Source organism: Phoxinus phoxinus (assembly GCF_949152265.1).
Source record: "Phoxinus phoxinus genome assembly, chromosome: 1".
In the NCBI taxonomy this organism is placed as follows: Eukaryota; Metazoa; Chordata; class Actinopteri; order Cypriniformes; family Leuciscidae; genus Phoxinus; species Phoxinus phoxinus.
Genome location: NC_136876.1, coordinates 12363936 through 12379064, shown reverse-complemented (window position 1 = coordinate 12379064; position 15129 = coordinate 12363936). Strand labels below are relative to the sequence as shown.

Here is a 15129-nt window from a genome sequence, read left to right as displayed (position 1 = left end):
AGGTCATTGTGGGTAGTGTAGTCCACGTGCACGCGCCAGTCAGTTCACGCAGTATAATGTTTCTGTCGTTACCATTAAAATCAGTGATTTTAATAACTACAGTGATATACAGGGTAAACTTATAGAATATTGGTTGCTTTTAAGAGTAAACAAAACAACGGGAAGTTATGAGAGTCACGAGAAGAAAATAGTTCTTGATTTACATCAATCATACGGAAATGGGATTTTAAAAGGCTATTAGTAAAATATCTGATATGAGGTTTGACCATTTAACTATTTAAATTCAATAATTTTTTAGGCTATTAAAAACCTCAATTAAAAATCACAGTTATTTATAAGTCCAGAATGGCGAGACCAAAATTAGACTTCAACAGAACATCTGAGCTTCTTGATATGACCTTTGTAAAATCTCTAAATCTTCTTTTCTAAAGACTGGGTTATCTGGCCTTTTTACTCGCAGTTCTACACAATTCTTTTGCATAACATTGCAATAACATCTCAACATATCGTCATATGTCATGATCATATGGACAATATGTTGAGATGTTGTTAGACTCAAATAAAGACACATGGGATTCATGCTACAATCAATCAATCAATCAATCAATCAATCAAAACTAACTTTGACAATAACTTTATTCTAGAGCTGTAAAGCCAAAACAATCTCTGTTACTGTAATTTCCTATTATGTAAAGCTATGAATATATATTTGGTGCAAATCACCTGAACGCCTGTGACAGTGGATAGTTGTAGAGAATATAGCCACATGTGTGAATCATTTGAAGTCACAGAGATAAAAGTTTTAATAGTTGCAAACTTGTAGACTTTTTTTCTCTTCCACAAACACAACACAACAGTTACAGAAAAATGTCCAAGTCACATTTGTTGATGCGGGTGTGTGAATGCGTTTTGCACCATATTCACTGCAGCAACTGTAGCAAAAGCTTACGAGTTTCTTAATTTGTGATGTGTAGAATAGGATTTGTGCACCTGCAATGACGAATTTGAGGTGTTGTGTTTGTGGAACAGAAAAAAGTCTACAAGTTTGCAACTCTTAAAACATTTCTCTCTGACTTCAAATTGACTGATATTTGTGGCTATTCTCTACAAATTCCACAGTCACAGGCGCTCAGTTGATTTGCACCAAATATACCTAAATAATATCTACACTGAATCAAAACATATATGTCTTGTTTGTTGTAATCTTTTTATGATCACATTTCATCACACTTCTTTGCTTGCACTCTTCCTTCGATGTCCACTCCTCCCGCCACAGGAAGTGCGGTGTTGAACCGTTTAAAACTTTGTTTCAGGAGCGAAAGTGAAAGCATCGATCGACGCGCGACTGCTTCATCTTCACACAATGCCTGTAACAACAACTTGGTCGTTCATTCACAGCAGACAGCTGAAGTGTTTTGCGTGATTTTGTGTTAAAACCAATCTCACCAAATGCGTCTATATAGCACGCAGTGTGTTTATCGTGTATTATATACGCGAAAATGAGTTTTTACGTGCATAGTATACGCATGGATAGCACATGGTTGGGTTTAGGGTGGGGTAGGGTGCGTGTGTATTATACGCTTGGGTAGGATTAGTGGTGTGGGGTGCGTGTGTATATCACGAAATTAAGTGCGTATCATATGCACGCGCAAAACTGCGTAGCCTATCATATCCACACAGCAAAATCCCCAGTGTTAAATCAACACTGCTCAGAGCATATATGGTCCCACTCTACAGAGTGTTAAAATAACACTGAATCAGTGTTAAAGTTAATGAGATAATTAAGTGATTAATCAAGTGATGATTGAACATTAATGATGGACACCTGCTGTTAACAAGCAGAATCACTGAAGAACAGAGAAACACAAGAACTACAACTGACTTTTAGTCGCAGCTTTAAATTAAATCAGCTGAAGATAAAAATAAGACATTCAATCTCTAAAGATTTCTGCAGAGGAGGATTAAACAACTCCACAAACAGCATTACCAGCTTCACTTATTACTAACCAGACTGACTTTATTTCTGGTATATGTCTATGGACAAAAGTTTAGACGTCGATGTTAAAAAAAGGTCACCATTATGGAGATCAGTATTTCATTTAGTTGGGCAGTTTGACTCATAAGATTTTAAGTGCAATTTTGCTCTTTGTAACAATATTTACCAAAACTCATAATATGTTACAAAAGAAGCAAAAAATATTACATGTCCTGGTGTTATCGTTTTCATTATTATAAAGATGAAAGATTCATTAATCTTATCCCTGACAAAAAACAAAAGTTGTTATTAGTTATTAATAAAAGTAATTTTTTTTTTACACAGAGCAGTCATCCTGAATTAAAAATTTTATATACATTTCAGATTTTTTTTGAAAATTATTATTTTTATATTAGAAACGACAGACATCAAGAATCAGAGTATGAATCTCAACAATGGTGACATGCTTCATGCTGCAATGCATGCTGGGAGCCATGATTTTTATACTATGGTGCCTCCCATAATGCATTGCGGCATAAAGCATGTCACCATTAATGAGATTCATACTTTGATTCTTGATGTCTGTGTGTTTGTCCAAAGATTATTTTCCCAATATTTTAAAAATAAAGATTCAGCTTGATGACTGATCTATAGAAATAAATGAATGTTATTGAAAATCTATTAATACCAAATAACCATTTTCAGTAAATGATAGCATTTTTTAATATTTGTACTTGTTGAAAACTATAGGCCTATCACCTGACCATCTTTGTTGCTGGCTTTCTTTGCAACCTTTGTGTGTTTTGGTAAACACTGTTACAATGACCATGAACTCAAATAATAAAAAAAGAATCAAATTGCACAACTAAATGCAACACTGTTCACCATAATGGTGATTTTTAAATGGTGACAAAAACATCAACATCTAAACCTCTGTTAATTCTCAATAAAACTTCTGTAGACATTTGACAGAAATAAAGTCAGTCCTGGTTAGTAATAAGTGAAGCTGGTAATGCTGTTTGTGGAGTTGTTTAATCGTTCACTGTTGAGATCTTCACAGATTTAATGTCTTATTTTTATCTTCAGCTGATTTAATTTAAAGCTGTGACTAAAAGTCAGTTGTAGTTCTTGTGTTTCTCTTTCCTTCAGTGATTCTGCTTGTTAAGAGCAGGTGTTCATCATTAATGTTCAATCATCACTTGATTAATCACTTAATTATCTCATTAACTTTAACACTGCTTCAGTGTTATTTTAACACTCTGTAGAGTGGGACCATATATGCTCCGAGCAGTGTTGATTTAACACTGGGGATTTTGCTGTGCACGTAAAAACTCATTTTCGCGTAAAATTGCACGATAAACACACTGCGTGCTATAGAGACGCATTTGGGTGAGAACAGGCTGGTTAAAACATGTACATACATAAATGCATGCTCGCGGCAGCACTATTTATGATCTGTGACGGTAAGTATCCTATCCATTTACGTACATATTAAGGCTATACTTGTTTAAAACTTTTAAGATGACAGGTAGGCTACTGTATACGTTTGCCAAATACAGAATGGATCGCGGAACATAGCCTTTTGACATATGGGGACTTCAAACGTAACCTTCATTTATCTCACTCTGGGTTTTTTTCTATGTTGTTTTTAGGGTTTTTAGTGAAAGGTCCCTCTGGTCCTCTGGTTGTTGCTCTGGGATCTTCAGTGGTTTTGCCCTGTTATGTTGATAAACCTTTACCATTGAAAGGACTGAAGATGATTTGGATACGAACAGATGACAATACTCTTGTGCATGTGTACCAAGATTATGAGAGTCGACCAGACGCCCAGTATCAGGATTATCACGACAGAGCTCATTTCTTCACTGATCAAATCAAACATGGAAACTTCTCCCTCAAACTGGACAATGTGAGAGCTGAAGATAAGGGTTTTTACAGATGTAAAGTTTACACTGAGCAGGAATCTGAGGAAACCCTGGTGCAAATTAAAGCAGTTGGTGAGTGAAAATCTCTGGCCAACATTTTGAAATGAATTTTACTTTATTGTGTGTTTTGATATTTTATGCGTTCTTTCAGAGTATCTGAGTGTATCCGGATCAGATGATCCCGTATCTGCGTTTGTGGGTGAAGACGTCACTCTGAACTGCTCTGTGCGCTCCCACATCCCAACTGAACACATTGAGCGGGTCTCATGGAGGAAGACGGGTGAAGATGTAAACATCCTGGTTTTTGAGAAGAATAAAACTCTACCAGTGGACGAGCGATACAGAGACAGAGTTGAGTTCTTCACCGATGAAATGCGCAAAGGAAACTTCTCTCTCAGTCTGAAGAGTGTCAGGACCGAGGATAAAGGGGTTTACATCTGTCACGTGATCGCTGGCAATTTTTCATCCAATGCGACTGTGGTACTGGAGCAACTGGGTGAGCAAAACACAGCCTGCACTGATACACGAGTTTAAGCAAATTTAGTTATCTCAAGATTTTCAATTACATGCTCAGTGCTATTTTAATGTGTTCATTTCTGATGTGCCTCATGTGATTTGCTGGATGGTAATATCGACTCATACCAATAATGGTGTGCATGTACACAAATAGGCTTTTCCAAAATGTTGTGAGCAGATAGTTACAATGTAGTGCCACAACGCTTCTGTAATTTAAAAACATTTTTTAAGCAAGAGCCAACCAATCATTAAATGCATACTTGTCTCCAAAAATAATAGGCTTTGCACAGTCTGAAAAACTGTGATTACTGAGTTTACTGGTAAAACATTTACTGGGTCATTCTGTGTTAAACCAACCAACTTTCAGAAAGTTCGCCTGCTAAAATGATTTTGTTTTTGTCAAGAAACTCTAAATGGCACAGGCTGATCCTTAACTCGGGGTACGTTTACACGACAATGATGTACTAAAAATGGAAAAGATTTTCCTTTGCATTTTTTGTTGCAACGTTGTCAAAACGATCCTCGTTCACCCGGATCCACAAAAACGACTAAGAGGCGCTGTCAGGCCAGTAGATGGCGCTGTCACTTTGTAAAGAAACACTATAGGCACCTAAAGACTGAACATGTGAAGCCAAGTTCATACTACAGGATTTAAGCCCGATTTGCAAATCGTTGAGCTCGCCGACAGGTCGGGGTTTTATCGCGTGCAAATCACGGGGGACTAGCGGCCGATGAACGCGCGCCAATCTGTTAGTATGAAAGAGCCAACAACGCATCAAAGACGCTCGCAGACGCGTCGCCGAGCCCAGAAAAATATAGCATGCTAGATATCCGGAGCTGTCGCACGACTCAACCACATGTGGTGTCATGAGCTACAGCCAATCAGAGCAAGGCATGGGTTGAGGTCACCGGGAAAATACGCGTTTTTATTTTCAGAGCAAATCATCGCGCAAACAGTATGCAGCACTAATTATTGTCTGACGTCCACATTCAAACAAAGACTCGCGTGTTGTGTTCTTCTTCGTCTTCTTCGCTGGGTAGTGGCGCGCGTGCTGTTTCGCGTCATTTCCGGTTCGTTTTATCGCGTGATTTTTCATGACATAACGTGGTTTGTAGACAAGATATAATCGTTGGGTGACAGAGTTGTTGTCAACTCGTGTAGTGCGTTACCTCGATCACGTTGTGTCGTGTGGTGTGAACAGCTCAACAACTTGAACACTCCTGATTTCACAGAGAGCAAGTCATGTAGTGTGAACCGCACAGTTCAGCCCGACGTTTTAAAATCCTGTAGTGTGAACTTGCCTTAACACACATGCGCATGACGTCACTATTTTTAGAAATTACCTTTTCGTAGTCTACGACGATACTGGTATCGTTTAAAAAACATGCACTTTGAAACCCGTTTTCAAAAGTTCGCTTTTGCAGGCCCCCAAAACGCAGTTGTCGTGTAAATGAACGGCCAAAACGCATACAAAGTTTTCTGTTCAGTTGTAACAGTTTACAGCGCACTTTCAGAAATCCCCTGAAATGATATAACTCAGCCTGTTGGGGGCAGGTGTGTGTTTTCTGTGGGACGGTGCTGTGGGCAAAGGCAAACACACTAAACCCACAAGCCTACAGATGGTTTGCTCTTTTGATGGGCTTTTAATGTTTTTGTCTGAAGAAATACTAGCATAAATAATGATGAAAGCAAAAATATTAAATGCATTTCATGACACTTGCATATAATACATTCTGCGATTGGTAACGCTTGACAAGATGATCGTAAACATTACCATTTACATTCTGTATCGTGAATTACTGAATATCTTTCACACATTTATCCATCTTGGTTAATTTCAAATTCAAAAGTTAATTGGACTAAAAGTGATTCTGAAAGAAATAAGCGCCAACTGTTTCTAGTGCAACTTTCCCACACATCTCATTGACAGATAAACCACTTTTGTTTTGGTGTTAATGTGGTGGAAAAGACACAATATGTGGAGGATGGACAGAATATGCTGATTAAATCACTTTGAGGAAGAAGAGATAGAAGTATTGCACAAGCTAACTATATATTCCTTATTCCTATAATGTTTGTTGGACTCTCAAACATCCAGACATTGCATTTATGTGAATAAATAAAGGTGCGTTTCTAGTTTCAATGTTGTTTGTTCTTCAGAAGTTCCTCTTTAAATACAAGAAGTATTCGCTGAATGCACACTCACCCACATTTAGTTTTCAACCACATTGAAATCTCTATAACCAAACCATATAGGACATAAAATAAAAAAAAGACATGTGTAAAAATAAAATAGTGATGCCACCTTTCTAAAGTCACCTTTGGCTCTAAATCTCATGGAAAAGTGTAATTATGACCTTGCAGTAATTTAGTTGTAACTCTGTTTCACAGGTTTCTCTGTGTTACACATACTTGTGTTCATTCTCTGTATCGTTGCATCTGGGTCTGCATTGCTGCTGTCATCTCTATGGTATCAAATCCACAAATTACAAAAGACAAGTATGTTTGCACAAACAAAATATTCTTGTTTATTTGTTAATAGGTACGTATACCGGTACTTTGTATGAAAGTATAATTGAATTGCACTAATATATGCTAAATAATTATTTCAACAATTGACTGAAATTGAGTTATTGTGTGTGTACTTCTCTCTAGATGCGGCCCTGCTTCTTCAGATCTCTTCAGTCTTTGTGCCAAACCTCATTATGTTTTTTGCCTTCTGGTTCTGGGGTGTCGTTGAAGGTGAGTATTGCACTGGCAGTGATTATGTATCTAATAATATAGCAGATGAGGAAGCTAGCATTGTTTAGTCATGCCAGTTTTGTAGAACAGAGTAAAACTGAACCATGGGATGATGTGGTCACGATTAGATCTTGTGTTTTTTCTTTTCCTAAGGATTTCTGAGTGAGACTGTTGCGTGTTGTGCTCATTATTTGCTGAGGCCTCTTCTGCTGTTATGGGTTTCTCCACATTCAGAACATTTCCCAGGTTTGTCCATTTTAAACCATTTTTAGTTCAGACCAGAAAGGCATTTATTTCCAATAAAAATGAAGAAAAAATTTAAATAAAGTGTCTAACGTGTGTTTAATAATAAACTGTTTATCGGTTAGGTGTAGGGAGGGCTTTATTGTCCCATTCATTTAATAATTTCAATAAAAATAATAATTTAAACACTGTTATTATTACATAACGTTTAATAGGGATACACCGATATACAAATTTGGCAGATACGATAACCGATAATTCTTTACACTTGAAAAGCAGATAGCCGATATTGGCCGATAAATTTACTCTTTATATAATTTTTGAGAGCCTGATTACAAAAACAAAAGTTTTCAAAAGTTGTGGGTCACAAACACACAATTATATTGTTCTCATTATAATTTTATGTAGCCGATATGACAATCTCGCACTGCACATACTGCTGTATTTTCCTTTTTTAAAAGTGATTCCAATCATATTTCAAGCAATTCAAACCCCTCATGTTGAACAGTGCGCATCTGAAGTGTGTCAGCTGAGGGAAATTATCTAATATTTATCGGCTCTAATATATCGGCCAAATTTTCTTATCGGGCCGATAACATTAAAAATGAAGATATATCGGCAGATACCGATACGGTGACCGATATATCGTACATCACTACCGTTTAATATACAACAACACTGAAAATAACTGTATCTGCAACCATTTATAAGTATCTAACTACTATTTACATTTATTGCAAAGAAAATACTGCTATTTTTACATAGTGTAAATAGAATATGTCAGTATTTTCACAGTGTAAATTGCAGCTATCGCTATTTGCACTTACTTCAAATATAGCCGCTGCCCATACATTTTTTTAATTATTATACAAGTATTCATAAAAATGAAATTATTAAATGAAAAGTCAATATGATGTCTTTACATGTCATAATTATGACTTACTAAGTCAAAATTGTGAGATAAAAAAATCATAATTATGAGATAAAAAGTTGAAATTATGACATGAATAGTCAATTATGAGCTAGTCAAAATTGACTAGTAAGTCAAATTTATAATATTCTAAGTTTTAAATAAAGACTTAAAAAGTTGTTCTTCTGAAATAAAGTCAAACTTGTGACATGAATCAAAAGTATGAAATACTAATTTGAAGTTATGACATAAACGGTCTAAATCATGAAATAAAGTCATAATTATGAGAAGTCATAATTTTGACGTTACTACAACTTTTTGTCATAATTTCAATTTAGTCATAATAATTCATTAGTAAATAGTTAATTAATTCATACTGTTTTTATAATATACCACAAAACATTTAGGTGCGAATAGTATCTGCCACTCTACACGTGTATGAATAGCATCTAACAACTATTTAGTCCAAATAAAATACGTCTATTTTCATTTAGTGTAAAATATCCTCTGCCTTTTTAGTTTATAAAATGAGTTAATTTGATGATTTTCAGAATTGACAGAGCAGCTTTTCTGGGCAAAAGAACAGAAAATAAATGTTTCCAAACGTGTTTATTTCTATTTTCCATTTAAATAGTTTTTGACTAAGAGTTTTTCTGTTTCGCAGGCGACCGTAAAACAGCAATGCACTGCATTGTTCATCTACAATATTCCCTCTTTGCAAACGTTGTTTATTCAGGTTGGCAAATTTATTGGACCGCTCATAATATTATCAAAGTGATATTAATAATCTCATTAACAAAACTCGAAACATTTCACTGCAAGTTAAGATCACTCTTTCTTTGTCCCAGTTCTTTTTCAGTCTTTCTGGAAAAAAAGTCTGAGTTACGAACAATCTGATCGAGTCCTGATAACAATCCTCTTTGCAATAATGATCCTGATATGCATCACGAACATCGTTTTCTGTAAGTATTTCTGTATCATATCACTTTATTCAAACTCTCATTAGAGAAATCTCAGCATTATGCATCCTTCATTGACACAGGAGGTTACTTCACTGCTGGGTTATTCTTATTGAGGATTTGTTCATTCAACCTCAAATTGTATTGTTTAGCCCGGTGTATTTCTCAGTACCTGTTGTTTTACTGTTTGTACATGATTATTTTGAATGAATATTAATCCTCCTATTGTTTGATACAGTACTGGCTGAACTGATTAGAAATAAAGAAGGCCGCATGCGTGCTGTGTTAGACCTTGTGTCTGATATCGGCCATGATGTTCTTCCTCCATTACAACTCATCTTCCTCTTCTACGCTTTTGGAGCTGCCAGCGGAGGTGAGCCGTTTTTAGACGTGCCTGAACTAGCCTACTAAATGATAGCCCATTTTTTGTATGTTTTATTGCTTATTCATTGCTAGAAAATGAATAAAAGGTAAAAGCTGAATTTAGTTTGAATTTTTTTTAAGGCTAAGCACCTCACTACTAATAGTTTAGTTGTGTTGTCTGTTTGTTTCTTAATCTCTGTGTTGTGTCTCGTCTACAGCACTTTTTGTTGTTGGAGTTTTTCCCCTGTTCCTAACTTTGACCAGATATAACTGGAAAGATACATGCGTGGAAAAACTGGAATGTAAGTATTTGATGAATCGTGTTTCAACTGCATCAATAACTGAGCATAGATAAATCATCAAGAAAAATTAATCTATCTTAATCTGTAATGAATAGCACCGTCTTTAATGATTTTAAAGGGGTCATGAACTGGCTTTAAAAAAAAAATATATTGTTGTCTGAGGTCAACTTATGACATTCGCTTGGTTTTTACATTCAAAAACATCAAAATGAATAAGTAATCGGCTATTTTCTTCCCTGGTTTTGAGCCTAGCTCCTGAAACGCTCGGTTTTTATGGGCGTGCCGCATTGAAGACTTGGAAATAAACGCCCACTGCTATGATCGGATAACAGTTTTGCATATTATAATGAGTTGTGTAATGCGCGAGTCGGTGGGCGGGGCTAAACAGGTGGCGTCGATCTTCTTCTGCGGAGGCGGTGCTTGATACCTTTTGACGTCAAAGATCCCCACTTTGAAAAACATGTCGTTCGCTGAGTCTGGTGTCAATACAAGCTTTTATTGGACTAACAGGGAAGTTTTCAGCTTTGAAACTCACAGGATATTCTTATAGTATGATGACCTCTTATATGTCAAAAGCTTTCTCAGTTCATCACCCCTTTAAATGACTTGCTGATGAATAAGAGTATGAGTTGTTTACTGAGCATTTGCTGTTAGGTCTGAGATAAACCGAAATCATATTATTCCGCCATTTTAAAATGTAATAAATAAACGTTCTCACATTTTCAGGTTTGCGCTCGGCCAGGAGAGCAGCGTGGCTAATTTTCATGATAGTGGTGAACACAATAATGGTCTATTCGTACCTCATAGCACTGAAAAAAGAAAAAGGTACAATAAAGGCCCCCAATTACATTAAAATGTAAAACTAATGTTGATACTGTTGTAAAGTGTTAATGTTTTTTTCCAGATTGTGAAGGATGGGTGTGCGTAGCTGCGTTTCTTCAAGTTCTCTGGGGAATTGTGGTCCTCAAACACTCATTTGGTGACCTAGGTACAGTATTGATTAATTTAATAGCTTCTATTTGTTGTACTATGTTTATTTATTTTTTTAAATGGCTGCAACCTTTTTATTTCATATTTATTTCTGCCTTACAGATCTTCCTTTTAGAAATATTGTGCACGTTATCGGATCAGTGGTTATTGTTCTAGTGAACTCGTTTGCATTGATGACCGAGCTGATCATGAAAATGGGTGAGTTATCGTAACCAGTTAACGTCACACTGGAGACTGAGAGAAGAAGTCTTTTCCCCAGCAAAACTGTAATGTGAATCAGAGTTCAGTCTGTAATAACAGAAGTATAAACAAGGCAATATTTACGATCTTTTGAATGTGTGTTATACCATCTCCACATTTTATAAGACTGACATCACAGCATGTTGATGAGATTTGAGTGATTATTTTTTTCACACTTTAGTTTTTTTCAGGGCGCTTCTCTAGAATTTGTGAAATATTAAAGCAAGTGCAATGATATCACAGAACAAGCATCCTTTACAAATAGAGAAGTTTGTGTGGTTTGGCCTCGATATACTCACAGCGAAGTTCTTTTCCGTTCTTCGCTTTGGGGTGAACATGAAGTTCGAAAAACGTGAGCAGCGATATACTGTTAGTGAGCATGATCCAACGCCGACACTTCTGAGAGCGACGTTTAGATGAATAATTGTGCGCTTTCCTCTCAATAACAAAATAAACATACAACAAAAATAACAGTGGTGAGAAAACATCAGTTAAGAAAGCATCTGATCTGATCTTAGTGATGTTTGCACCAGATCTACAATTCAGCACTCCAGTCAAGTCAGAGCCACGCCCACCTATTACATCATCACCACTGACCAGTGGTAGTACGAAGGTGTTTACCAGCTGAAGCAAACTTTTCCGGAAAGTGTTTCGAACTCCAAACAAACTTCGTTTCGACCTGATTTTGTTTGGAATGACGTCAAATCAGTTCGTTCTTTGATTTCGCTTGAAGTATATCAGGGCCTTTACACGTCAAAGAAGGCGGGGCCTCAGAGCCACACCCACCTATTACATCATCACCGCACGGACCAATGGTAGTTCGTAGGCGTGTACTAGCCAGGGGTGCGTTTCCCAAAAGCCTTGTTGGCCAACTATGATCAGTAGAGAACTTGTGACCATCGGCATTGGGAAAAGAGCGGGAAGCTGTTTCGAACTCCCCAAACAAACTTCGTTTGGTCTGATTGGGTTCAAAATGACGCCTCAGCACTGCAGTTCGTTCTTCAAATTCGTTTGAAGTATATCGGGGCCTTTAAAGTGATCAAACTTGGTATTTACTCTGTAACATTTTAATTTCACAGTTAATGGTGAGCGTGCGATGGGGGATCTGAGGAAAGTTGTCTTTTCCTCTGAATGCATCTTTGCCTCATTTGTGCTGCTGTTAATCATTCTCGAACCCTGTGAGTATAAACTAAACCACTAGTGTAAATAACATTGAAATCTAACCGGCTGATCTTTAGTCTCTGTATGTGCTTCTTTTTTTTTCTTTTTTTTTTCAATTTGTTGTTTTTATGCATTTATTTACTACTTCAGCCACGTGTTTTCCTGAAAATAATTGCACACACACTATTGTTGTGTTGCTCTTCTCCAATCACTCATTAATGATCCACATCTAGTCTGCTGACTGCTCACTTCAGCCCAAACCTTGAGTCTGCTCTAATGCCTGCGCTTTTGGTCGCCAAACACATTTATTAAAGACACAGAGATTTGTTGGTATTGCTTATGGCCTGTACTGATTGTGAACACCTGTGTTAATCTCGAACAAAGGGTTTTCAAATTTCATCAACATTAAAAAAGAATACTTTGTCACATTTTTGTTACAAAAAAAAAATGACTGTCTGTTTTCAAACAGGTTTCTCAAACCGCTATTTTGTACTGCAAAACTCAATTAAACAGACCCAGTGTCTTTAAAGCACCTGATTAACACTAAACCAAGAAGAAGCCAAAATGACGTTCTTCAACATAAAAAAAAATAGTAATTTTTGAAGGTGTATTTGAATTATTTGTGCTTTCTTTTCTAAATCCATGTATCAGCTAGTCTAATGCTTTAGTTGAGAATGATCAATTTCACACTGATTCACTAAATATATTTCCCCCCTTTTTTCAGTCATTAAAAAAGTTCAGCAGCGTTTTCAGGTTAGTAATACACACACATTATATATATATATATATATTTAAAGTTTCATATAATATTTAAGATATATTTGATATTGATTGATATATTATGAGATTTGTCTTTTCCCGAACACAGAATCCAGCCAGCAGATCGCCGCAGAATCACTCTTCTCAGGTGAATTTCTCATTTAATCTTGTATTTCTTTGAGATTTGTCACTAACCTGCATTATAGATGAAATTATTCTGATGCGGCTGAACTTTTAGGTTCTCCTGACAAGTAGCTTATAAGCAACAGATAACCAATGAATTAGTTTTAGTATTTATACTGCCAAAAATAGTTTTTCATCCATAGTATTTTTGTCTTGTTTTCCTTTACAAATATCTAAACATATACTCAAATCAAGATACATTTACTCCAGAATCAAAATGACTCTTGTTCTCTGAAAATTTGATCAAAATGAATTGAGTTTAAGCTTAAATGAGGAAAAATATCTGCCAAAGGGAAAACAAGATTATTTTTCTGACCCCATTGAGAGATATTTTCTCTTTTAAGTGTAAAGTCACTTAATTTTTATCATTTTTCTCAGAAAACGGCACTCATCTCATGTGATTTGGCTTCTTGTTTAGATATTTGTACTGGAAATCAGGACAGAAATACTGAGGAAGACATTAATTTAATTTAATTCACAGATGGTCTGTGAATTATTATCATTTGTGTCAGACTGACTTCTGATAATCCTGATGGAAAAGCCCAGAAAGCTGTTGGAAACAGGGAGTTTCAGCCTCACACAGAACTTTTTGTTACCTTTTTAGCTTTATTTTAATAAACTGGTTTCTGGGATGCCAGATTAAAAGCGTCACAATCAAGCGTTTGTAATTTCATCTAAGCAAACAACTTTCTTTTGAATAAAGCTGTCATTTGGATATTGTTTAACTCATGTGTCTCCTCCTGAACACAGAATGAGGCCGTGTCTGATGAACCGCCACATAACACATCAAACCAGGACCAGGACGCAGGATCGTTTGAGTTGAGACCGATGTTAGAGACTCAAGAACAAGAGGCTGATGGGAGACAGAGAGACACAGCCTGATTCTGTCCAACAATCATTACAATGAGTGAATCTGACAGATACTGTATATCCACTGTTTACTCCTCAAACATTCAGTGGTCATGCCGAGGGATCAGCTTTAAAATGCCTGAATGTCCTTGCTTTTCAAAAAGATATAAAATCAAGTATTATTTATTGTAAAAAGAAGCACAAACTCACTTTACAATCCTAACACTTGACAGACAGAAGCTTTATGCTTAAAGTGAATTATAATTCACCCAAAAATGATTATTCTGGCATCATTTACTCACCAAACCTGCACGAGTTTTTCATCTATTGAACACAAGAAGATACTTTGAAGAATGCTGGTAAGACATTGACTTTCATAATAAGAAAGAAATAGCATGGAAGTCAATTACTGTCAGCTATTTTATATTTGTATAATCTTATATACTTTATATTTATACAATATTGAATTCATACTGTACAGTGTTGTCTTGATAAGTTGCTATCATGGATGGCATGGATATGTCTCATGGTTGGGGTTTTCCTCGTGTCACTCTTATTAATATCCCTTCTGCTCTTTATTTGAGTGTTACTCATTAACCTGCAGACCACATTTCTGAACACGGAATCGGCTCGGTTAATATGTAAATATTATATACAGAAATCCAAGAATGTGCCATTGTTGAAGTTTACTTTCAGTAAATGCTGGACTGGAGCAAAAGTTTTGAGTTGTGATTGTGTTTATAGCACATTAAACTCAACGAGATCTCTACTGTATATGTATGTGTGTATATAGAGAGAGAGATTTGTTTATTTTTATTTTACATAATGAATTGTATTTAAGTTTGTTGCAAATGTTGCAAATTTACCAATGGTGCAAAATTGAATGGGTTTTTTTTGTCGCACAAATAAATTACATCAACAGTTTCATTGTGTTAACTTGCATTAGTTCACAGATTGTGTGTTTGTTTGAATCTGTTGGTGTTTTTGCACTTTTACACTGAACTGATGCTG

At 36.0% G+C, this 15129-nt stretch overlaps 1 protein-coding gene across 2 annotated transcripts; it reads left to right on the top strand.

Moving 5' to 3' along the window:
• Positions 1-1306: 1306 nt before the first annotated feature.
• Positions 1307-15042, top strand: LOC307001262 (uncharacterized protein). Of its 2 annotated transcripts, none has more exons than XM_079617524.1 (18): positions 1307-1427; positions 3375-3438; positions 3628-3972; positions 4052-4396; positions 6809-6916; positions 7073-7159; positions 7313-7405; positions 8977-9048; positions 9161-9274; positions 9510-9644; positions 9853-9936; positions 10663-10761; positions 10841-10924; positions 11029-11124; positions 12246-12344; positions 13052-13080; positions 13196-13234; positions 14020-15042. In XM_079617524.1, exons 2-18 carry the CDS (start codon positions 3387-3389, stop codon positions 14149-14151), a joined length of 2013 nt encoding a protein of 670 aa, XP_079473650.1. In that variant the 5' UTR covers positions 1307-1427; positions 3375-3386; the 3' UTR covers positions 14152-15042. The 2 variants fall into 2 exon arrangements, with proteins under 2 accessions (XP_079473650.1, XP_079473651.1); XM_079617525.1 differs by having other exon boundaries at positions 1355-1437; positions 3387-3438.
• Positions 15043-15129: the final 87 nt, after the last annotated feature.

Bases quoted from the DNA above. Each gene is read 5' to 3' on its own strand.
- LOC307001262 (XM_079617524.1), top strand. From the start codon at position 3,387: ATGTACATACATAAATGCATGCTCGCGGCAGCACTATTTATGATCTGT. The intron at 13,081-13,195 runs GTTAGTAATACA...TCCCGAACACAG, and splicing joins AAGTTCAGCAGCGTTTTCAG to AATCCAGCCAGCAGATCGCC. The intron at 13,235-14,019 runs GTGAATTTCTCA...TCCTGAACACAG, and splicing joins CGCAGAATCACTCTTCTCAG to AATGAGGCCGTGTCTGATGA.